A 25,899-nucleotide genomic window follows, 5' to 3' on the forward strand; every position below is an offset into this window, starting at 1 on the left:
ACACCGGGCCATCCTCCAAAAGTCTTCGCCTCACTGTGCGGGCAGATGCACTCACACTTGCCTGCTGCCATTCCTGAGCAAGTTCTGTACTGGTGGTGCCCCGATCCCGCAGCTGAATCAACTTTAGGAGACGGTCCTGGCGCTTGCTGGACTTTCTTGGGCGTCCTGAAGTCTTCTTCACAACAATTGAACCGCTCTCCTTGAAGTTCTTGATGATCCGATAAATGGATTATTTAGTTGCAATCTTACTGGCAGCAATATCCTTGCCTGTGAAGCCCTTTTTGTGCAAAGCAATGATGATGGCACGTGTTTCCTTGCAGGTAATCATGGTTGACAGAGGAAGAACAATGATTCCAAGCACCACCCTCCTTTTGAAGCTTCCAGTCTGTTATTCGAACTCAATCAGCATGACAGAGCCTTGTCCTCGTCAACACTCACACCTGTGTTAACGAGAGAATCACTGACATGATGTCAGCTGGTCCTTTTGTGGCAGGGCTGAAATGCAGTGGAAATGTTTTTTGGGGATTCAGATAATTTGCATGGCAAAGAGAGACTTTGCAATTAATTGCAATTCATCTGATCACTCTTCTGGAGTATATGCAAATTGCCATCATACGAACTGAGGCAGCAAACTTTGTGACAATTTATATTTGTGCAATTCTCAAAACTTGGCCACGACTGTACAGCAGTAGTTATATAGGATGAGCCTTGACTAGGATACAGTATATTCATATGAAGTTTGTAAAACAGTTTGTAAACATTATTAAAGTAACCAGTGTTCAATGACATTAGATGAATGTACAGCAAAAAACATTGACTGTATTTGTGTTTGCAGCAAGCTCCCTGCTAAAGTCCAGGTTAAAGGCAATTATTTCTCTGAACCTCCAAGGCAACCTTCAAAATTCACAGAAAGCAAACAGAAAGCAGAACAAAGCTTAGGGTATCTGAATTATTACTAGCTTTTGTTGCACTGGGAAGCACTTTAGAGAGCAATTTGAAGTCACTTCAGGCTCGTTCATGCATACATTATTTTTGACAGTTGAATTCAAATGTCATTCATATAGAAGAAAACATTTAAAAATATTAGAATCAGCACATGTTCGACTGTTGATGGAGTGAAGGGAGAATGAATAGAAATGATGGTCAGTTAAATTATCAGGGCTGAACGCTCTATCAAAATGTAAGTGTTTTACCTTTCTCTTCATAGCCTGGTTCCACCCCTCATAGCCTGGTTCCTCTCTAGGTTTCTTCCTAGGTTTTGGCCTTTCTAGGGAGTTTTTCCTAGCCAACGTGCTTCAACACCTGCATTGCTTGCTGTTTGGGGTTTTAGGCTGGGTTTCTGTACAGCACTTTGAGATATCAGCTGATGTACGAAGGGCTATATAAATACATTTGATTTGATTTGATATTACTGTTTGGCTGAGGCTCACACTGAATTACAGCGTTTAATCTCTCAGAGTGGGCGATGATGGAATGATGGAATTGTCCCCCACCCTCTTCCTCCTCTCCTCTTTCTCAGGGCTTCTCGCTGGGGCTGAGCGAAGGACACATTTACACCTGGACGGACGGCTTGAGGAGGAGAGACTGGCATGATAACGAGAGCATCAGGAGAGATGAACTGCGTGTCGGTACGTCTCACAGAGAACTCACAGGAAACCACAGACAATCACTACACCTCCTGTAGCTAAAGAGTTTTCACTCTGCACACAGTGAGCAAGCTGAGACCTCACGTAACGAATGTCTACATAAAGAACCTTAACCAAGTCTCTCTTTATCATGATTTACTGTGATGGTTTCCATGAAGGGAAAGGGGAGATTGTTTTCCAAGGCTGTAAGTGTATTATTAAGGTACTGTAGGTACTGGACAGTAACTTTGTAAGTCATATTGGTCTATTTGATAATGTTCGCTTTAGCTCTGCTTCTTGAGCAACGGGAGCCCAGATGCTGGACAAATGCATTTCCATTTGAGACATATAAAAAAAGAACTCATTATTGTCTGTTTCCACCAAGTAGAGGCAAGACTAACCCTTAGCTAAGTGAGAACATGTACCACAATCTCAATTCAGATTTACATTAATTAGAAAAGGTCACTGGCAGACAAGCTAATAGTATCCACTATTCATACAAGAAGAATCTGGGGGAGGGGTGTTCGGGCCAGAAATGATTCTGTCCACACATACAGTAACCCAGCTATTTCTATTTCCATTCATTACATAAATGTCAAGTAAAGAGCAGAGAGGCAGAGACCCAATGTTCCTCTCCTAATCCAAACACAGTATCTGTGTCTCCTTCCTGCCGCTGTGCAGTTACAGCATCAGTCAAAAAGAGCTCTATTTGAAACTTAAGTATTTTCAGTCTTGGCCCCCTTAAGGTTAAATCTCTGTGCCATTGCCAGTTAAAGCTTTAATATTTTAGCAGATAGATTTCAATAGTCCCATCCTGGTAGAGACCTAGTCTACATCCCAAACGGAACCTTAGTTCCTACAGAGTGCACTACTTTTGACCAGTTCTGGGTAGTGCACGATATAGGGAATAAGGTGGGTTTTGGAACGTACCCCAGAACTGGGAAACATTTGAAGCCAAGCTGGATAAATCATCAATGCCAGACAGGAAATATATTATTTCGGTCAGGGGTTCATGTCAACTGTAGATAAACATGTCAGAGGCAGTATTAATGACCAGGCAACAATGGAGAATAGAACACTTTTACAGCTTCTGGAATTGCGGAACTCGGCTGTAAATTCTAATGCATGCAGACTTCAGAGTATTAAATAAAGTCATTAGCCAGATTAGACTAAGTTGAATTGCTACCAGACTAAAACAGAGACGTCAAACAGGGCTTCTGTCTAAATGGCACCCTATTCCCCACATTCCCCTATGGGCCCTCTTCGAAAGTAGTGCACTATGTAGGGAATAGGGTGCCATTAGGGTGGCAGACCTGTCACATCACGTAACCCTACAATATGGCTGCCTAAATCCTGAACGTTGCCCCCTCTGCCCTCCTGTCTGGTCAGATCATGATGCATGGTCATTGTCCCACCAGACCTCCACCACATATGTACCACACCATCTGTTGAGCCTCGATTGTACGTTTGCGGCGACCATGATAAAAAGTTTTCTATTCATTTTGGATGAATCAAGCTGATTATAGCTCATCAGTGCATGAAACCCAGGGGTGAGTAATACATTTCCCCCTGTTTTTCTTGCGTATGTCGGATGGGAAAAGTGTAGTCTACTATATGCATTAACCACTTACGAATCTAAAGCAGTCCATATACAAATGCTCTGTATAATGAATTGTAGGCATGTGTATTAACCACTTATAAAGCTGCAGTGCTGGTAATCAACATCATTGTACTGTGATGGGCCTGTTAATTAAATGTTGAGCATCTCTCAATCAAGTAGACGTCAGCCTCTAGCCCATCTCTGTTGTGAATAGATTAGTGATTACAGAACAAGGCCTGCGTTCAAATAGTGTCTCCGAGTAGGAGTGCTGATCTAGGATCAGGTCCCCCTTGTCCATGACCTCTTATTAATTATGATCTAAAAGGATAAAATGATCCTAGTCTGAGACTCTTTGTGAATACAGACTCATAATCACCACCATCCCCCAACCAGGAAGCTGTGGAAAATCTAACCCCATTGAACAGCATGTAGGAATGATTCATGTGTTAAACCAATTAAGTGATTTTCTCTATATATTGTCTCTCCCATTATGCATTTTAAAAGCATCCATTTACATGTTCTGTCAGCAGGGAAATTGGGGGAGTGCACTTTGTCCATGTTTTACTTTAGTTTTTTGAACCGCCATTGTTTCGAAAATCAAGCCCCTTCCGAGTGAACCGATGGAATGGAAATCCTTTACTATTGAACATTAATGTGTGGGTGTGCTGGATTGGAATATTTCATTTGCTTGGTTTTTCGCCTCCCTCCTGTGAGCTTGGCTGCCCTGAGTTGTGGGTGTAGTGTTTCAATAATTATGTACCGTGGAAAATGAGCTTCCAGCGGCCAACAATACTCACAGTAGAGTTATTGAACTCACCGCATTATTGAGAGGGATCACTGCTTATGTCAATGTATAATTCACGTTGACGAGAGAAATTATGAACGATGTAAAACTTAGCAAGGGATTTATTCATTAGCGTTGGTTTTGGCGAAGGACGTAAAATGAATTGTGTTTATGAGAGGACAGGGACGTGGGTTTCGTTTCATCCTATTTCCAGCCGACTCTAAGATTGTGGCATACGATACCTACTTGAAACACAAGCCTTTACTTGGCAGACGGCGCCCTCAAAATATTTCCCACCTCCCGCTTCCAAATCCATTTAATATTTTACAAAAACAAAGATTTTTCTATTTCCCTCTTTTGTACTCGTCCTGGAAACTTTCCATGTTTCCCTCGGTCTCGCTCACACATCAAAAGGAAAGCCTCTCGTTAAGAATGTCATTGTTTTCCTTTCTGCATCCTCTCCGTACATCAAACAAAGCCAGCTGTCAGTGTACATTAACCGCATGTTTGCCACGCCAGGAGTGTTTTCAGGGATAACCTTAACATACCATACAATAATATGCGCTAAAACAGTTCTTTCCCCCTAGGAGATTTCTCTCTGTATTGTAAGCTTTCTCTTTATATTAGAAGCTGTACATTTCTCTCATACGTGTCCCTCGTCCAAAAAGAACAATGCACATTAGCAGGATTCTGGAATTAGATGCTTCTATACCCACTTGTGATTTCACTGCAGCATCCTCTTATAAAGTATGCCGATAGGATCCTCTACTTCTGGCCCCTTGGAGGTATAAACGAGGTAAACGGTTTAATTAGATGAAAGAGAAAGCTGTCAGTCAAGTGTGATTGGCAGCGTAAGTGATATGTAACTCCTTCCCTTCGGCGTCGGGGCCCCCGGGGCCCCCGGGGCTTGATTCATGGTGGCCATTTAGTCAAGCTCAAGGCAGTAATGCACATTGCAGAGTGTGAACCAATGATTCTGTCACCGACGCAGATGCTTTCTGAGGTTTCACATCTCAGTCCAGGACTCAAGATTAAACAGTAAGGGGGGTCGCAGAACAAATGGATGGACTCGAGTACAGCCTGTGCGGATAGATACTATAGTATGTCACCATAGTTACTGCCATAGTATATCACATGCAATAAAACATAGCGTTTTTATTCTTAATTGGTTTCAGTGCACACAGCAAACCATTGCATCACCTTGGTAACCACTAACCAGCATCATTTGTTTGAAGAAAGACAGTAATACTTTACTTCAAGCCTGCAGGCATAATGTTTTAGGTCTATAAGTTGTTATAAGCATCCATGAGCTTTTAGAATCATCGAATGGTGCTGTATAGCAGTGTTTCAGTACAGCTACTGATCCACACTCATGTAGGCTACTGTTTTTAGCATCGCATGCTTTACCAAGCCCCCCTAATGAGATACCCACACCGTAGCAGTTCAAATGAACACACAGCTCTTAGCTTATTGTTTGTATTTCACTTGTGCCTAAACGGCAGTATCCAAGGAAATTTCAATCTCCTCTTCTCTATCAGCATGTTAAGCAGAGTGTGTAGAGGGCCGCTTATTCAATTTAAGAAGTCCCGGTTCCTGTTGTTGGTTTGGGGCCAACGTTGATTACAATACCGAAAACAGTGTTTTGCATCTCTAAATAGACATACACACACACACGCACACACACATACATACTTACGCTCCTGATCTGATAAATCACAGACGTGTGTATAATTGTATTAGTGATTGCAGGGCAGGAAAAATGTTTCCCTTCCTGGTTTGATATCTTTTGAGGATTTAGGAGTCGTCGTTACGCCAAAGTGGCTAACTGCCAAGCCCTGAAAAAATCTGTGCATTTACAGTCTTTTCTGATCATAGAAATGGGAGAGAAGAGGAACACTGCAATTACCTCACGGGGTATCTACCGAAAAAGACCCATTGACAAATGGGTTAAAGTGGACCATTATGACCCTCTGACAGGCGCACACACACACACACACACACACACACACACACACACACACACACACACACACACACACACACACACACACACACACACACACACACACACACACACACACAACAAAGCACCTTGAGATTTCACAGTATTTTCTGTCTTTTAGGGAAAGGGGAGCACGGCAAGCCCTACCCTCTGGCTGAAGATGAGTGTGACGACTCGGTTTACAAGGAGAACGGCTTCAATATCTACGTTAGTAACAACATCGCCCTGGACCGCTCTCTACCAGACATCAGACATCCAAAGTAAGTAGAGAGACAGATGGGTCTTTCTCTGACCCAAATGTTGATACAATAAATGTGCAGAGCAGAGGTAATAATGTGTGTTAATTGGGGGTCAATTGCTGCACTACTAACGAGAGAACAAGGCGGTGTGCGTGTTAACATTTCACTTCAAACACAAAATGGGGTCACACCTCGCATCTCCAACGATGTTGTCTTCTCTAATCCCCCAGGTCTTAGTATCTGTGTCTGTTCATTGGCATGGAGGAGAGGAGCGTGAACAAACACGTTCACCTCTATTGATTCTCACATCAAATAATTGTGAATGTAACCCGTATACAATGCACACGGTCTGCACTGGCACTTTACTGCCACTCATTAGTAGGCAAACATGGCTAATATCATTACATGGAAAATGGCAGCTTACATCGATTAGGGGTTTGTTGTGGGTGGTTACTCTGCTGCTCTGGTACCAATCAAAGGTGTTTAGTTGAACAGTGCTGCGTATGTACGTTAGGATGGCCGTACTGGCTGCTTTTCGCAGTGATGTCAGATATTGCTTATTTTTTGCAATGAGGTATTTGATGGATTGGTCCATAATGGCTCTCAGGGAGCACTAGGAGGCATTGTAAGAAAGTGAGAGAGAGAAACCACTGGCCTTCTGCGCACCATTAGGCCCTCATAGAAATAACATGGATTTTCTCTCTCTCTCTCTCTCTCTCTCTCTGTCTGTCTGTCTGTCTGTCTGTCTGTCTGTCTGTCTGTCTGTCTGTCTGTCTGTCTGTCTGTCTGTCTGTCTGTCTGTCTGTCTGTCTGTCTGTCTGTCTGTCTGTCTGTCTGTCTGTCTGTCTGTCTGTCTGTCTCTCTGTCTGTCTGTCTGTCTGTCTGTCTGTCTCTCTCTGTCTGTCTCTCTGTCTGTCTCTCTGTCTGTCTCTCTGTCTGTCTCTCTGTCTCTATCTCCTTGCAAGAAACAAATCCTCCAGTAACTCCTACTGCAATGGGTTGGAAGTCAGGAGGGGGGTTGCAGTAGTGTTACAGCTCTGTCGATAATGAGAACTATTCCCTCCGCTGCGGGGGGGCTGGAGAGTGACTGCATCCCAATGGCACCCTACTCCCTATATAGTCAACTACTTTTTACCCTATGGGCCCTGGTAAAACATAATGCACTTTATAGGGCATAGGGTGCCGTTTGGACTCCAAGTGATTCCATGTTAGCGAGGTAGGGAAATTAGATGCCACACTGTGCTGTGCATACTGTGGAGAGGGATATGGGGACATTTTCTCATTTGAAAGCTAGTTAAGCTTAGGATTGAAATATAGTGTTTTCTCCCTCTGGATATTGTCCCGTGTCTAATCTCTACTGACTGTGTGACTGTCTATGCATGTGTGTATTTAGAGTGTGGGTGTGTGTGGGTGTGTGGGTGCAAGTATATTCGACATGATGCACAGGACGTACAAGGTGCGCACGTAAGTCAATTTACATGTGTGAAAATGGTGTGTGCTCAATTACTGGTAAACATGTTTTCCACACCGCACTCCGTGTGTGTGGGATCAGAACATGTGTTGACAGGAAGTCAGGTTTCTATGAAGCTAAATCAGCCCTCCAGGGCAATGCTCTTCAGTTCAGTTCCATCATCACAAAAAACCATGGCAATTTTCTTCAGCAGGTGACGTGCCTTGTGCGGAGTGTGAGAGAGAGAGGGGGGGAGAGAATGAGAGAGTGTGTTTATTAGTTTGCGAGAGAGAGAGAGGGGAGGAAGAAAGGGAGAGAGAGAGAGAGAGAGAGAGAGAGAGAGCGAGAGAGAGAGAGAGAAAAAGAGGGGGAGATAGATAGTTATAGAGAGAGAAAGATATAGAGAGTGAGGGGGGAGAGGGATAGATAGTTATAGAGAGAGAGGGGAAGGGGAGGAGAGAGAGAGTTAGAGAGAGAGAGAGAGAGAGAGAACAACAGAGAATATCTATGGTGAGAGGGCATGGCATCTCTGTTTATTTACAGTCTCATAAAGCCCTGCAGCAATCCTCTCAGTATGTGATCTGTAACGTTATTTTGTAGACAGTGGCTGAATGATCTCCATCTCCCTCACAGTAAGCTGGGGCCCTGCCTGTCTTCCTGCTCTGCCTGTCTGTCTGTTTTGCCTGCCTGTCTGTTCTGCCTGCCTGTTCTGCTTCCCTGCCTAATGTAATGACGGCTATAACTCAGATACACCCCTGATTTCAACAAATTTAAGAGATGGAAATGAGGCCAGTGCTGCCGCTATCCTAGCTGATGTTGTTGACACAAAGCGGTACGGAAAATAAACCTCACAGGTTAAAAACATTTAAGGGATTGCGATGTCTGTGAATGCTAAGTCATTTTGGCAATGTTGTATTTCTCAGTCTGCACATACTGTACACTATCTAGAACCTAAAATGGTTCCTAGGGCTGTCCCCATTGGAGAACCCTTTGAATAACCCTTTTTGGTTCCAGGTAGAATCCTTTTGGAATTCATATAGAACCCTTTACACAAAATAGTTATTCCTGAATCCAACCCTACTTGGTTTCAGTTACTGTTTTATATTTGGTTATTTTCAAAATGTTTTCACTGCTGAGTTAATTACAGTTTTTTCTCAATTACTGAAGCATTGGACTATCTATAATCAGTTCCACAAGTCATACGATATGATGGAGAAGTTGAACGTTCGGTAGTTAGTGTACATAGCCTACACTTGAACAGAGCACTGCCTCAGAAAAAAGCCTGGCATGTCTTTAAAGCAGATGTGATACTGCATTGTGCATTTTACACCAAATGACTCTGTCATGTTCTGACCTTAGTTCTGTTATTTTATCTTTGTTTTAGTATGGTCAAGGGCGTGAGTTGGGGTGGGCAGTCTATGTTTGTTTTTCTATGTTGTTTTTTGAGTTCAGCCTAGTATGGTTCTCAATCAGAGGCAGCTGTCTATTGTTGTCCCTGATTGAGAATCATACTTAGGTAGCCTGGGTTTCAGTTTTGGGTTGTGGGTGTTTGTCGCCACACAGGACTGTTTCTTTCATTTCACGTTTATTGTTTTGTATTTCATAGTGTTTAGTTTATGTTTTAAAATAAACATTATGGACACTTACCACCCTGCGTTTTGGTCCTCCGATCCTTCTCGCTTCTCCTGCTCAGAAGAGGAGGACGAGAGCCCTTACAGACGCTGCTCAACATTTCATCCAACATTAACACCTATGCATTTACCCAGGCAGGTGTTACAGTATGTTCGGATCTGATCTGGAGAGCAGTGACCTGTTATTAAATGGCTGTAACAGCATGGCAGACAGTATAAGACACAGTGGGGAATCCAATCATGCTGGGAGTGGAAAATCAACACGTAAGGAACAGACTGAAGGCGTTTACCCATACAGAATGTAACATGAATGTCATTCTCATCGGGTCTGTGTGTGCGACAACCACGGCGGTGCAAAGGCCTAGTTGAGAGGAAAAAGAATCACATCAGCAGTTGATAGCATCAAGTCTGCGTAATGTTCAATGTTACCTTATCAAGTTCAACGGAAGCTGACAGTCTTGCTTCATTCTTACCTGAACTGAACGGAGTCTCTATTCAGTCATTTATTTATTCACTCTCTCATTCTTTCTCTCTTCCTCACACACTCATTCCATACAGTAAGGAAGGGAAAATGGAAGTTTAATTTAAGCCTATATGCATTTAAGAGAGGTCTATAATGCCCCAGTCCAGCCCCATATTTCAAGTCTCCTCGCGATACAGCGCTGGAGGGGGGTGACAACGATATTTTCCATAATAGTATGTGGCTCTATCTGCCTATTACTATGCAAATCGATGCTCCTCTCCTTCCTGAATGGTATTTCATAATGTAGAATTATCTGACAGGGCAGCTGGAGAGACCAACCTTGTGTTTTAGAGATTGGCTCAACTCCAGCAGGAATGAATTTGCTTTCCCAGCCCAGCACAGATGTAGGGAGCTGGAGCAGTTTGGTGGGCTCCCTCCCTGCCTCCCTCCCTCCCTCCCTCCCTAAATATACAATAATAAAAAACAGGGCTTCTAACCAAGTACCGAGTCATAATTCTGCAAAGACCGGTGATAAATTAGAACAGCTTGTCAAGGTTGTCACCGGGGTAAATTAGCAGGAGACTCGTGTGAACCGTAAAACTGCTGCTTCATTTGCCAATTTCAGCTTTGTCGAGGCAGCTATTAACATGCAGATTTCCTGAATTGTTTATTAGGCCGGCTGAAGCTGGAGTGGCTCTTTTAAACGCTGATTTACTTTACGACTCAGCACAGGGGTAGAAGGTAAAGCAGGCTATGTGTTTGAGGCTGGCTGGCTGGCTAGCTGGATGGACAGCTGGCTGGCTGGCTGGAAGGCTGGCTGGCTTGGCAGTGTGACACACAGCAGGGAGCAGGTTGACTTTCCAGATGTAGGAAGACGTGATTAAAGATATCAGTTTTAGATTGTGACATTTAGCCTATCACAGAGTCACTACCAACACATGTAGCTAGCTCTACATCACATGCATAAGCTACACGTGGAGATAAAACGCGCACGATGTCTTTGATGTATTGAATTTCGATCCCACTGGGGTCTTTGTCAGGACAGGTCAAGAAAGGTCTGGTCTGATGTATTAAAAAACATGGAGGCTAATACAGTCCCTGGTATATTGTGTATTCTCTTTCCTCAGCTGCAAGATGAAGCTGTACCTGGAGAACCTTCCCAACACCAGCATCATCATCCCCTTCCACAATGAGGGCTGGTCGTCCCTGCTGAGGACCATCCACAGCATCTCCTACCGCACCCCAGACCACCTCATCGCTGAGATCATACTGGTGGACGACTACAGCGACAGAGGTAGGACACCTGGTTAACTGTTACGCTACTGTCTGTGTTGGTGATCAGGGTTCTTACACCACACCCTGCTCAGTGACTGTGGTAGGACCCTGGTTAAACTTCAGTTATCACAGTATGGTGCTGGTAGGACCCTGGTTAAACTATAGTTATTACAGTATGGTGTTGGTAGGACCCTGGTTAAACTACAGTTATTACAGCATGGTACTGGTAGGACCCTGGTTAAACTACAGTTATTACAGTATGGTGCTGGTAGGACCCTGGTTAAACTACAGTTATTACAGTATGGTGCTGGTAGGACCCTGGTTAAACTACAGTTATTACAGTATAGAGGTCGACCGATTTATGATTTTTCAACGCCGATACCGATAGAGATTTTTGGAGGACCAAATACCGATTAATCGGCCGATTAAAAAAAATTAAAATTATTTGTAATAATGACAATTACAACAATACTGAATTAACACTTATTTTAACTTAATATAATACATCAATAAAATCAATTTAGCCTCAAGTAAATAATGAAACATGTTCAATTTGGTTTAAATAATGCAAAAACAAAGTGTTGGAGAAGAACATAAAAGTGCAATATGTGCTATGTAAGAAAGCTAACGTTTCAGTTCCTTGCTCAGAACATGAGAACATATGAAAGCTGGTGGTTCCTTTTAACATGAGTCTTCAATATTCCCAGGTAAGAAGTTTTAGGTTGTAGTTAATATAGGACTATTTCCCTAAATACCATTTGTATTTAATTAACCTTTGACTATTGGATGTTCTTATAGGCACTTTAGTATTGCCAGTGTAACAGTATAGCCTCCGTCCCTCTCCTCGCTGGGCTCGAACCAGCAACACAACGACAACAGCCACCACATCGAAGCAGCGTTACCCATGCAGAGCAGGGGAAACAACCACCCCAAGGCTCAGAGCGAGTGAAGTTTGAAACGCTATTAGCGCGCGCTAACTAGCCAGCCATTTCACTTCGGTCACACCAGCCTCATCTCGGGAGTTGATAGGTTTGAAGTCATAAACAGCGCAATGCTTGACGCACAACGAAGAGCTGCTGGCAAAACGCACAAAAGTGCTGTTTGAATTAATGTTTACACGCCTGCTTCTGCCTACCACTGCTCAGTCAGATACTTAGATACTTGTATGCTTGTATGCTCAGTCAGATTATATGCAACACAGGACACGCTAGATAATATCTAGTAATATCATCAACCATGTGTAGTTAACTAGTGATTATGATTGATTGTTTTTTATAAGATAAGTTTAATGCTAGCTAGCAACTTACCTTGGCTTACTGCATTTGCGTAACAGGCAGTCTCCTTGTGGAGTGCAACGAGAGAGAGGCAGGTCGTTATTGCGTTGAACTAGTGAACTGTAAGGTTGCAAGATTGGATCCCCCGAGCTGACAAGGTGAAAATCTGTCTTTCTGCCCCTGAACGAGGCAGTTAACCCGCCGTTCCCCGGTAGGCCGTCATTGAAAATAAGAATGTGTTCTTAACGGACTTGCCTGGTTAAATAAAGATTAAATAAAGGTGGAAAAAAAAACGGCAAATCGACACCCAAAAATACCGATTTCCGATTGTTATGAAAACTTGAAATCGGCCCTAATTAATCGGCCATTCCGATTAATCGGTCGACCTCTATTACAGTATGGTGTTCTATGTATCAGACCCTGATTAAATCAAATAAAATGAAATTGTATTGGTCACATACACATACTGTATTTAGCAGATGCTATTGTGGGTGTAGCGAAATGCTTGTGTTCCTAGCTCCTACAGTATGGCGTTGGTGGGTATGGGGCACTGCACTATTTCCATTACCCCTACCAACTAATAGAATCTCACTTTGATTCATCTCTGTTAGTGTATGTTTTTGGTGTCCACAACCCTGGATGTTGCCTCTGGGGGTCTTTGCCTTGAGGATAACCCTGTGTGTGAAGCTAGTGTGAGCCATACTCATTTGTGTCAACCTCTCATCCGTCTATGGTCAGGTAGTTTGGTTTGGGAGGAGTTGGGTTTTGCTCGCCAGCCAGCTGGTTGCCCTGTTGGCCGTTGCCCTCTTTCTCTCCTGTGGTTCTGTGGATGTTGTGCAGAGAAACAGATTCACTTCCTATAGTGGTGTGGCTGCTTGCCTCAGGGGGAGGGAGATAGAATGTATGCATTCAGTAGCCAGACCACTGTGGCCGGACAGGGTCAGTCATTGTGTACTGTATGCTCCCCCGCAGTGTTGAGACAATCCACTGGAACTCTCAGTCCACGGGCCTTCCGAGACACACACACACACACACACACACACACACACACACACAGAGAAGACTCACCACACCACCGGGCTTAGCCCGGATCATTCCACATTCCGTATTCCGCCTCTGGAAGCCCATGCATATATTCGCATAATTTAGGTATTTTTATATTGTTTTAGCGGGCGAAGAGCAACAGCACAAACAACCTCTTGGTGGATGGACTTTAGAGTGTGTGTTCTTCATTTGCATCAGGTGATGATTCAGCCTAATGGGGAATTCACTGGTTGTTTAAAGGAGCAGCTGCGCAGTAGCTGCATCCATTTTGGACTTGGAATTCATTCTTGAAGAAGTATGTCTTGTACATAAATGGCTGATGAGTTTAGTTCAACTGTCGTATCCCATCAGAATCCAAAATATCAGCTTGTTTCACTCCAATGTTTGTAAACAACCTAAATGTAAACAAACACAGTATAGGCTCAAAACATGGTCAAAACTCATTTTGATATCATGGATGGTCAATCCTGGCATTTAGCTCTGTTTATGAATTTGAAAGTGGTTACATTTCTCCAGCCCTATCCCCTAGCTTTTTTACCAAAAACAGTGATGGGGTGCCAGCTTTGTTGTCGTTTCAACTGCTGAGTTCCCCTATGACGTTTGTGACGTTTATGTTAAAGCTGTGCACTTTCATATTTTGAGTCCATGGTCGACAGTTCATCCATGTAAACACTCTCTGTTGGTTGCTGTAGGCCTGTCTGTTCTGTTTTCATACTGAGTCAGATGAATGTGTGGAAATGGGTCATTTGGGTTCTGTGTGTGTGTGAATGGCAGCGTTGGGCAAGGTTTTGTGTGTGTGTGTGTGTGGGGGGGGGGGATCAGTGTTAGAGCTGGCAGATTCTCAGTGAGTTGAGGCTCTCTGGGACCATAGTCCTCACGGTGGGACACCAGATGGGCACAGCTGCTGCTCTACCCTACAGCTGAATCTATCCCCCAAGGTGTGTGTGTGTGTGTGTGTGTGTGTGTGTGTGTGTGTGTGTGTGTGTGTGTGTGTGTGTGTGTGTGTGTGTGTGTGTGTGTGTGTGTGTGTGTGTGTGTGTGTGTGTGTGTGTGCTTGCCTGCGTTTGATGTGCTAATGTTATTGTCACTGGCCATATTATATTGTTTAATTATTCTCCCATCTTAACCACACTTCAATAGTACCTAATCTGGTCAGCTGTGTAATGCATGCCAGATATCCTGGCTACACATCCCAGGACTGCTTTCACCCCCATCATGTTCTGGTGTGTCACACAGAGGAGCTAGGCACGTTCTGGTGTGTTGCACACAGCAGCTAGGCAGAGTGGCCTCTTTGTGCCTGTGGAGGACAATTCTCCAGTGAGGGAAGCGGAAACAGATTTTTCACCTGAAGCGAAAATAACAATAAGCTCTGCTGACAGAATAGCTACATTTGAAACCAAACCTTCTGAGAAATAATTTGGCAATGTATGAGGCATAATGATAAATAATGAAATCAACCTTTATTGTCTGATGCTACGTTCATAACCCTCTGGCACGGTTGTAATTCCCAGTTGTGAAGTCATAAATACCAGTTGGATGCAGTCATGTGCTTTGTACTCGTTGAGAAACACTGATTGGCTAAAGGCCAACACGCTGCATCACCCATAAACTAAAAGTACAGCTACCATGCTTGTAAACAAATTATAATGCTCAAAAACCATATTAATAGATTGCTTTTTATAAACAATGTTTTGTTGTTGTATTTGCCTGCCAAAAATGCAGTTATCGAGGTTATTTCCTTACTAGGTGACATCAGAGGTCAGCATGTGGGAGAAGTTGGAGCTCAGGGATGATAGACAAGCTTCCCACTAGTAATTACCAGTTGGAGGGGCGTTCAAGTGGATCTTTCCCAGCTGAATGTGGTAAATACCACCTTGCCACTTTTTGTGAACACAGCATTAGTCACCTACTGTACCTGTGAAAATATCTATTAAGTGTCAGTGGAAAACTATGATTAGGTTGCATAAAGTATACCAATCAGTTGGCTACATAGTTTATATGGATGGGCATTAGAAATTATTTCACTATTCAAATAATATGAAGGTGGAGTGGGACCAGGGGACTTACCTAGGACGGAGAGTGCACCAGAGGAGTGGGGGTCTGCAGCGGTGCGGAGGACACCAGAGGCGAGAGACGGTGATGAGGCCAACGGAGCAGCGCCTGGGGAGGAGTACTCAATGGTGGCAGTGCAGCGGGAGGATTGTAGTGCAGTGGGAGGTGAGATACAAGTGGATCAGGAATTCATTGAGGCCTTTGGGGATACGTGTTTACATTTTGTGTACTTAAACGTCCGAAGCCTACTACCGAAGATAGATGAGATATGTCTGTTGGTTCGCAAATCAGAGGTGGGGGTCTTGTTTTTCACAGAGACAGAAAGGATCGGAATTGGAATGGTGGGGGGGGGGGGGGGGGGATATGCGCGTTTGTAAGATCGGACATTGCTTATAACGTCAGATCGGATTTAAGCGTTGATCTGGAGATTGTCAGGCTGCATATCTGCCTTCCCAAAACCAAGCCGATTTTATTGGGGGTGTGTTACAGGCCGCCCAATCAGAATGCATTCTATGTAGGTCTTGAAATTGTGTTGTCAAACTGTAATGATTCCCTGGTGAAGGAAATCATTTTCTTAGGGGATTTCAATACGGATGTCTGCAAAAAGGAAAATCCAACTCACAATGTATTTATGCACTTCTGTAGATCACTTGCCCTGACCCAAATTATAAACGATCCCACCAGGGTATGGGAAACAGTGCAAAGTACAATTGACTTAATATTGGTGTCTGATAAATCCAAAATATTGCAGAGTGGAGTAATAGTATATGGAATCAGTGATCCTTTTATTATATTTTGCACAATGAGGGGTTTTAAAGATATATTATAGTGTCACAAAACTGTTAGAATCAGAGGACTCAAAAAATACTGTGTTGAAATGTTTAGGGAGCAAGTTGGTAAAATTGACTGGTCACCAGTGCTGTATAGTGTTGGGGTAGACAGTGCCTGGGAAGTCTTTAAATGTAGATTCCTTGATGTGGTGAATGTGATGACTCCCATTAGATGGGTCAGGGTAAAGCAGAGATCTAGCCCTTGGTTTAATCATGAGATTCTAGAATCTATCCTATAGCAAGGAATAAGGCCTTGATGAAATTTAAGAACTCTCAAGAGCAGCCTGATTTTCTCCTATATTAACGTCACAGAAATTAAGCACAGAGCAGGATGGATGAAGCACAGAGCAGGATGGATGAAGCACAGAGCAGGATGGATGAAGCACAGAGCAGGATGGATGAAGCACAGAGCAGGATGGACGAGCAGTATCCCTCTAGGCTAGGTAAAGTCATTTTTATCAGGTAGGGAGCCAATAGTACAGGTTAATGGTTCACTGTCTCAGGCAAAACCAATGAGTTGTGGTGTTCCGCAGGGGAGCGTGCTTGGACCTTTACTGTGTTTACTGTATATTAGCAATATGAAAGATGCTGGTTCTTGCCGTCTTTTCCTTTATGCGGATGACTCTACACTTCTGGTGTCTCACAAAAGTTAAACTATGTTGGAGAGCATACTGAGCACAGAGCTTACTAACATTAGCAAATGGCTTGGAGATAATAAGGTATCTCTACACTTGGCTAAAACTGAAACAATTATTTTTGGATCCAGACCTAAATTGAGTAGGTCCTTTGAAATCAGAGTGGAGTTAGGGGGGAGGTGCTGACTACTAAAACCTCTGTTAGCTACCTGGGATGCATCCTTGATGGAAGATTGGGAGGTGTGAGCATGGCCACTAAAGTGCTAGGGAAGGTAAATGCCAGGACTACATTTTGGCCTAGAAAGTCCAAGCTGCTTGATAAGGACTCCATGAAAGTGATAGCCACTGCCCTCATTCAATGCCACTTTGACTACACTAGTACTTCCTGGTTTGGGGGCTTAGCTAAACTTATGAAGCTTAGGTTAGATAGCCTAGAATAAGCTGATCAGGGTAGTATTGAAATGAATCCGTGTACACACATAGGCAGGAGCTGCTTTCAGGAACTCAACTGGTTGCCTGTTGAGGGTGTCCCAGATTAGACTGGGTTTGGTTTACACAAGTATTTATGGTTCTGTGCCCAGATGTCTAACTGATTACCTTCCCAGTGCACACAATCACTTTCCTGGTGTACACAATCACAGCACCAGATCAGGTGTTGCTGATGTGTGCTTATACAGGTTCAGGAGTAATGCTGGGAAAGGTACTTTCTTGTATACTGCCGCTCAGAGTGTAATGAGTTGCTTCTTCCCATAAAAACTATGTCCTCTCTGGGCAGCTTTAAAAATAAAGTAAAAAACAGTTTGTCTTTTGTCCCCATATGAATGACCCCTATGATGTACCTCTGTAAATCACGTCACTCAAAATGACGTAAAATGCCACAACAGCAGACAGTACAGTGGTTTTCAGGGTGCTATTCCGGTATTTGTTGGCTAGGGGTGGCAGGTCGCCTGGCGGGTAGGAGCGTTGGACCAGTAACCGAAGGTTTGCTGCATGGAATCCCTGGGCTGACAAGGTAAAAATCTGATGTTCTGCCCCTGAGCAAGGCAGTTAACCCACTGTTCCCCGGGCGTCGACGGTGTGGATGTTGATTAAGGCAGCCCTCCGCACCTCTCTGAGTCAGAGGGGTTGGATTAAATGCGGAAGACACATTTCAGTTGAATGCATTCAGAAACGCAACCCATAACCCATAGCCCATGAGAGAGAAAAAGGAGCTTTAAAATAAAACAATCACTTTGTGAGTCCTCAGAACTGTAGGCTACATTTAAAAGTCAGGCCAATTCATTTATCAGAATCATTAATGGGTATATCCAAAGAATTGGCAATATAAACTAAGGTAAAACAAAGGAAAATGCACATAGTTGGCTGTCATTTCAGCTGCTTGATGTGATTGTGTGTTAGTTTTAGTTGGCTAGTTAGCTACAGTAGCAAAGGAGAAGTAACAATTAGCCTAGCTATCCTCAGTGCTTAATTTGTCAATTGGGAAGTGCTGGAACAAAAAGTGAGCACGAGAGGGGGGTGACCTGGGCAGCTCTGAGGTACCAGAACGCATGAAAAATATAACCATCTTTATAATAAAGCATTGCATGCATATCATCACATTTGTGTAGTGGCATGGGGAACAATGTTAGTGGCATAGAGTCTGGGAAACTGTTTGTCTTTTAAAACGCATTTCATTTGACTGGAGACTTTTTTTCTTTTTTAATGCCGAGTTCAAAACAACTAGGAACTCGCAACTAGGAAATCTCAGAATTCCGACTTCAGTGCGTTCAAGACAACTGGGAACTCTGGAAAAACTAGCTCCAATTGGTCAAATTTGTTTTGAATAGTCATCTAACTCGGAATTCCAAGTCAGGAACTCTGGCCTCTTTCTAGAGCTCCGACCTGAAGATCTGTCACGAATCCCGTTTCCTGAGTCTGTTTTTTGCCTATGTTCTGTCCTGGAGTGTTTTTTCCGGCGTCCTGGAACGCACCCTGTCTGGTTGCCGGGCAATGTAGCCAGTTGGGGTTTTCTGATTACCCGCACCTGTATCCCATCAGCTATCTGCACACCTGTCCTGATCATCACCTCTCCCCTTCAAAAGCTCTGACCTGACATCCATTCCCTGCCGGATCGTTAGCCATGAACAGTATGTTGTGCCAGAGTATCAGCCTCAAGTTGGATAGAATTTGTTTTGTTGTTTGTTACGTATTGCTTGCCTTAAACTTACCTCCGTTTGTTTTGTCTTCAGTTACTCACCCGGATCATTTACCCCATTCCCGCCTGGTCGTCGGAGGATTCCGCTTCCCCATTGGATACACCTATTTACTCCCATCAACTCACCACCGCTACCCGCTACACCACCTGGATATATCTACCCATTCACATTCACTTGTAAATAAATACTCACCTTCTTCCTACTCTCCTTGTCCTGGTCTGCTTCTGGGTTCGATCTTGAAGAAACGTGACAAGATCACTGACATCATGATTCCGACTCGAGTTCCTAATTGTCTTAAAATCACCATAATACCACACAGTTGATCGAAATGAATTTAAATAAAAATAAAAAAAAAACGCTATTGATCCTCTGTGGCAAAATGATAGGCTTTCTAGTGTAGTAGGCTATTCTGAGTTATTTCATTTATTTCTGAACAAACAGCATTAACTCTATAATTTTGGCAAATGTATATAAATTCATCAGTGCTGCTGCAGCTCCTCCAGATCCCTTCGCACGGTTATGATTCTATAAGGAAATAAATGATGCAACACTGGGGGGATGAGAATTGCAGGCCCATGTCTGTCAGAGCAGAGAGAGGGAGATAAATCATAGGAACGGAATGTCATTGTAGTTCTGAGAGAGATGGGGGGGGGGCAACTCGAAATAAATACATTTTATTGCTTTTATTTGAATTTTGACATTGCAAAAAGCGGCCAAATAGGTTAATTTAATTTGTCTGATAACCCCCCCCCCCCCCCCCTAAAGGGCTGTTTCCCTTGGCTTCGCCTCGGGCCTAAGAACAGCCCTTAGACGGGAGTTATCACACGATAATCCCCAGGTCCTCATGCCTTATTGCTTAAAAACTGGTGTGTTGCTTGTTCATTTCATTGTCTATACATATGAACTGTTGCTTCAAATGTGCATGTTTTACCCTGTATTAGGGGTACACCTAGTCCAATTATCCTGGTACCTGCAATGTGTGAACCAACCAATCGGAGACCTGTTGGCAAGGACTCAGCTGAATTGTGTCCAAAGGTCTTCACCTTGGCAGAACTCAAGAGTTTCCCTCTCTCTGAGCCCAGACCCCCTCTGACACCTTGTGGGGGGAAAAAAATCACCTGTCACTCCTGAAGTGTCACCTCCCGTGGTCACCGTGGAGATATCCAGGAAGTCACTCACAGCATGGAGCTGTCACCACCGCTTTATCTCCACGGCAACATTTAAGGGCAAAGATCCAATTCCCATCAATCACGCTGCAACCGCCCCCCCAAAAATGTGATGTGAGAGATAAGAGAGAGGTGTTCTTATTGGAATAGACTGACTGACTGACAGTGTCATTTCTGCAGCTCTCAAACAAGAGGGGTTGGAAAATGGAATATGTATTAGATTCTACCGCTCAAAGCATCAAAGATGACAGTTGTTTTGAATTTATTCTACCTGAATGACAGACTCAATGAGATCGGTAGGAATCTCAGAACATGAATTTGTTGCTGTCTAACTTTAGACAAATTAGAAATATGACAGGGCATGCCAGGTTATAAAACACTAAGCTGAAAGCTAAATGTTCACAGTAAATACCAAATAGCCTAAATTAAAGCTTTGAAGTGCTTTGAAGTTTTTAAAAGAACAATCCTTAGCTAAATGGAAGGCCCTGCAAAAACATCCAGCTGTGTATTGTGTGTGCTTTGTAAATGTTTCCTTTTATAGTTAAGCCAAATCACCATCCTCCCCTCCATAGGCAGTAACATACACACAGAGAGAGAGAGAGAGAGCCCCCCCCCCCCCCCCCCCCTCCCCCCCCCACACACACACACACTTCAGCTAAAAGTATTTAGAAAGGAAAGCTGTTCTTGTGAAAGATACCCTGAGAAGCAATGTGTAATGGTTATCTCTAAATTAACCACTGCTGGGCACTCATTAAAACATGGACGCAAATTGAATTCACTCCACAGAATTTAATGAATCATGAAATGTCCCCTCATTCAGTGTCATTTAGCTAGAACCGAGATGACACTCTGTTAGGCGCTTTTGCTCTTTTTCTTCTATGTATTATGCAAAGGTGTGCTAATTGCAAAAATAACATTTTTCGCATAGAGAAAAGGATGAATGCATGTGGCAATGCTAAGTACACAAGAACACCAAATCCAGAACGAATTTCTTGAGAGCTGAGATGGTGAAATAATAAGAGAAGTAAAGGAAAGTCAAGTTTTCAATGTAATTGCAGATGAAACCAACGATTTTAAGAAAAAATAACAAATGTCTTTGGTTGTGAGGTACTATTACAACAGGGCCATCCACAAAAGCTTTTTACACTTTCAGTCAGCTAAAAGCTTAGATGCAGCAGGTCTCACAAAAATAATTATTGATCGCCTTGAAAAACATGCTTTGGACTACAGAAATAATCTTGTGGGGCAAAGCTATGACGGTGCATCCGTCATGAGCGGAAAGCATTCTGGTGTGTCTGCACGGATTAAAAACAGTGCAAGTTTTGCATTTTATGTGCACTGTATTGCACATAGTTTGAATTTGGTTCTAGTCGATGCTGTAAAATCAGTGCCTGAGGCAGTTAACTGTTTTGCTCTACTGCAGAAGCTTTATAACTTTGTATCTGGCTCGTACGTTCATCTCAAGTGGCTTGCAGTTCAGAAAGAGCTGTATCCACAGCAGCAGCCCGGGGAACTACAGAGACTTACGGCGGCTGTAAGGTGGGCATGCAGATACATGGCATGCCGTAATCTGAGGGACAGTCTTCCAGCAGTTCTGAGAGCGCTACAGGATATCACACTTGAACATAGTGGTGGTAGATCAGTGGAGGCAAGGGGCCTTCTTTCTCAGATAGATTTACATTTCATAGGGCTTTTGGTTACCTTTTGTAAAGTGCTTGTTGATGCCAAATGTCTTTCTGACATGCTCCAATCAAGCTCTCTTGACCTAGCAAGGGCTGTGTAACTTGGGTCAAACATTTCGGGTAGCCTTCCACAAGCTTCCCACAATAAGTTGGGTAAATTTTGTTGGGTAAATTTTGGCCCATTCCTCCTGACAGAGTTGGTGTAACCGAGTCAGGTTTGTAGGCCTCCTTGCTCGCACACACTTTTTCAGTTCCTCCCACACATTTTCTATTGGATTGAGGTCAGGGCTTTGTGATGGCCACTCCAATACCTTAACTTTGTTGTTCTTGAGCCATTTTGTCACAACTTTGTATGGTAGGGGTCGTTGTCCATTTGGAAGACCCACTTGCGACCAAGCTTTAACTTCCTGAATGATGTCTTGAAATATTGCTTAAATATATCCACATCATTTTCCTCCCTCATGAAACCATCTATTTTGTGAAGTGCACCAGTCCCTCCTGCAGCAAAGCACCCCCACAACATGATGCTGCCACCCCCGTGCTTCACGGTTGGGATGGTATTATTCGGCTTGCAAGCCTCCCCCCTTTTCCTCAAAACATAATGATGGTCATTATGGCCAAACAGTTCTATTTTTGTTTCATCAGACCAGGGTACATTTCTCCAAAAAGTACAATCTTTGTCCCCATGTGCTGTTGCAAACCATAGTCTGGCTTTTTTATGGCATTTTTGGAGCAGTGGCTTCTTCCTTGCTGAGCGGCCTTTCAGGTTATGTCGATATAGGACTCGTTTTACTGTGGATAGAGATACTTTTGTACCTGTTTCCTCCAGCATCTTCACAATGTCCTTTGCTTTTGTTCTGGGGTTGATTTGCACTTTTCACACCAAAGTACGTTCATCTCTAGAAGACAGAACGCGTCTCCTTCCTGATCGGTATGACGGCTGCGTGGTCCCATGGTGTTTATACCCGCGTACTATTGTTTGTACAGATGAACGTGGTACCTTCAGGCGTTTGGAAATTGCTCCCAAGGATGAACCAGACTTGTGGAGGTCTACAATGTTTTATCAGAGGTCTGATTTCTTTTGATTTTCCCATGATGTCAAGCAAAGAGGCACTGAGTTTGAAGGTAGGCCTTGAAATGCATCCACAGGTGCACCTCCAATGACTCAAATTATGTCAATTAGCCTATCAGAAGCTTCTAAAGTCATGACATCATTTTCTGGAACTTTCCAAGCTGTATAAGGCACAGTCAATTGTGATACAGTGAATTATAAGTGAAATAATCTGTCTGTAAACAATTGTTGGAAAAATTACTTGTGTCATGCAAAGTAGATGTCCTAACCGACTTGCCAAAACTATAGTTTGTTAACAAGAAATTTGTGGAGTGGTTGAAAAACAAGTTTTAATGACTTCATCCTAAGTGTATGTCAACTTCCGACTTCAACTGTATATAAGCATAAATATGATACTGTATGTTTGTAATATTGATGGGCACCAAAATGATTTATATTTTTCATGTCAGTTTCTGCATGATACCTGGTATGTCAAATTGCAGTGTGTTTTTGTAAATGTACTTTTTAGTAAATAAACTATGCAATTTCTGTAACACACACATGCATCTTATCTCCTTGGTGCTTGAGCTTTATTTTCAACATTTTTTGGGGGTGTTCAACACTTATAGACCCAGATTATGTATTCATGAAAACAGAGTGACCCAAGTCTCTCCAGTATGTGAGTGTGTGCGTGCGTGCGAGAGAGAGAGAGAGAGAGAGAGAGAAAGAAATTGAGCTGCAGTTCTGACTGTTCATAGTGTGTTAAAGAATTCTAGTGAAACAAAATAAATATAGGCCTAAAATATAGCTTCTTGCAAGCCTCTTGCAACGTCTGATTCGGGGGTTTGTTTTGAGCACTCAACTGTACTTATTTGGGTCTCATCCGTACTCTCCGTGCTGTTTCACATGATTCTTGCCTAGGTGATAAAACAGGTTAGTGGTGTTTGAGCATGTTGTCGGGACCGGCCTGCGGCATATTTTGCAGGGGACGGATTTCTGGTCCGTGTCAGACTTTTCATATCCAAACCACGTCCATGTGACCGAAGTAGCCCCTCTTTTAGTTACGGTCTCCGTGCTCTGTGTCACGTTCACTCTCCTCCATGTTTGTTTGTGTTGTAAATGTCCTTCCACACGGCACGTGCGAACGCAAACGCACGTCCAATTGACAAAAAATATTGCCGTGAAGAGTGTGATTTGCGACACAACAAAATAAACGATAGAGCATAATATGAAACGATAGACGCTGTTCTATCACACAACATATATAGTCATATCGCCCAGCCGTAATCATAGGATTCATTCATGCTCCTTAGGTGCAAGGTTAGGGTAACACACACATCTTGGCCACCCCATATATAAAACTCTAGTTTTACTGCCTTTACGCTCCTGGAGTTGCTAGGCTTCACCAACGGTCGGCAACCTTTTCCATTTGGAGTGCCAATTTATCTTACCATTCCTACTGATCTGTGTGCCTGTTATGATTTTGATACGCACATTTTTGTGGTACAGTTTCATTTCATTTATAATAGTCTTGGTATATCAAAATCATTGTCTGTGGTTAATGACACAAATCTAAAAGTAACTTTTATTGCCATTGCCAAAACCTATTCTGGGCCCTCAGAGTGTCCCGTGCCAGTGAGCTGGGGACAGACACAGCTGTAGGTTATTTGTGCAAGGGATAAGAAGTAATCAGGCATTTTATGACTGGAACACAGCATTACATTTTTCCTTTTAATGCCGAGTGGTTATCGAAAGGGAGAGAGCTGGAAATATTTGCATTCTCAATTGAGTCTAAAAACAGACTTTGTTTTATTACATTTTGGTAAACTAGTAATTAGAGGTCTTACTTCACTTGGTTGTTTGATGATGAGGTAGCCTAGCCCTAACGGTGACTGTATGTGAGCTTAATGGATTATCAAAATATAGTATTTGAAAGGCAGACATTGAGGTCCATTGAGGTCCATTAGTGGTGATATGTTGAGACAATCAAAGATACTTTTATACATCCCCAAATGGGCATATTTATAGGCCTACATTTGCACGCAGGCCAGGTAGACTAGTCCTACTTCTATATGTGTAATCAGGTGCGGGTCCTTACTCAACAAAGACGATTAATAAATTGACAAAACTCGAAAATGGAAGGAAATGAACAAAAACTTGTCTCTCACAATAGGTTGTGAGTTCTGCAAACAACATGTCCACTCAGACAACTGTAATAATAATAATATATTGAATGCATTAACAGAAATTACTGGCCTGTTGACTAAATGGGGTATAGATACATTATACAATAATCCTTAATTACATTAAAACTAGTAATTAGAGGTCTTACTTCACTTGGTTGTTTGATGATGAGGTAGCCTAGCCTTAACGGTGACTGTATGTGAGCTTAATGGATTATCAAAATATAGTATTTGAAAGGCAGACATTTTAATGGGTGAGGAATAGGTGATTATTATAAACCGTCCTTGAGGCAGAACTGCTCGATATCTGATGGGCCAGCCTCAAATTGGCTATATTGTAAAAATTCTAGAAAACAAAAATGTTATTTTCAGTCCTCGTTTAAGGTTAGGGTTAGGCATTAGAGTTAGCAGTGTGGTTAAGGTTAGGGTCAGGTTTTAAATCAGATTTGATGACTTTATGGCTGTGCCAGCTAGTGACCACTCCGCAGAGCTGCCTCCAGAACAACATTCATGACGAAAAACGCTAACCTGCGAAACACAAGCCTGCACTTTAGATTTCATCCCCAATTCTCTTCTCTAACCCTCCCCATAGATCCAACTGACGCCTTGTCTCAACAGATGCTAGTGATGGAAGTCCTGGAGGCACTTAAAGCCAATGGTGTGTAGCAAAAAATACAGAAATGTAATTCTCTGTTGCCTTTTGGGAGAGCTGAGTGGT

At 43.0% G+C, this 25,899-nt stretch overlaps 1 protein-coding gene across 2 annotated transcripts in view; it reads left to right on the top strand.

Moving 5' to 3' along the window:
- Positions 1-25,899, top strand: part of LOC110497384 (polypeptide N-acetylgalactosaminyltransferase-like 6) — a 240,779-nt gene that overhangs the window by 58,423 nt on the left and 156,457 nt on the right. For both annotated transcript variants that reach the window (XM_021573464.3, XM_021573463.3), the window contains exons 3-5: positions 1,520-1,628; positions 6,133-6,271; positions 10,922-11,088. In XM_021573464.3, coding sequence (XP_021429139.1) covers positions 1,520-1,628; positions 6,133-6,271; positions 10,922-11,088 — 415 coding nt within the window. The remainder of the gene's footprint in view (positions 1-1,519; positions 1,629-6,132; positions 6,272-10,921; positions 11,089-25,899) is intronic.

This window comes from Oncorhynchus mykiss, chromosome 19 (assembly GCF_057628025.1).
Source record: "Oncorhynchus mykiss isolate SJ-2025 chromosome 19, ASM5762802v1, whole genome shotgun sequence".
In the NCBI taxonomy this organism is placed as follows: Eukaryota; Metazoa; Chordata; class Actinopteri; order Salmoniformes; family Salmonidae; genus Oncorhynchus; species Oncorhynchus mykiss.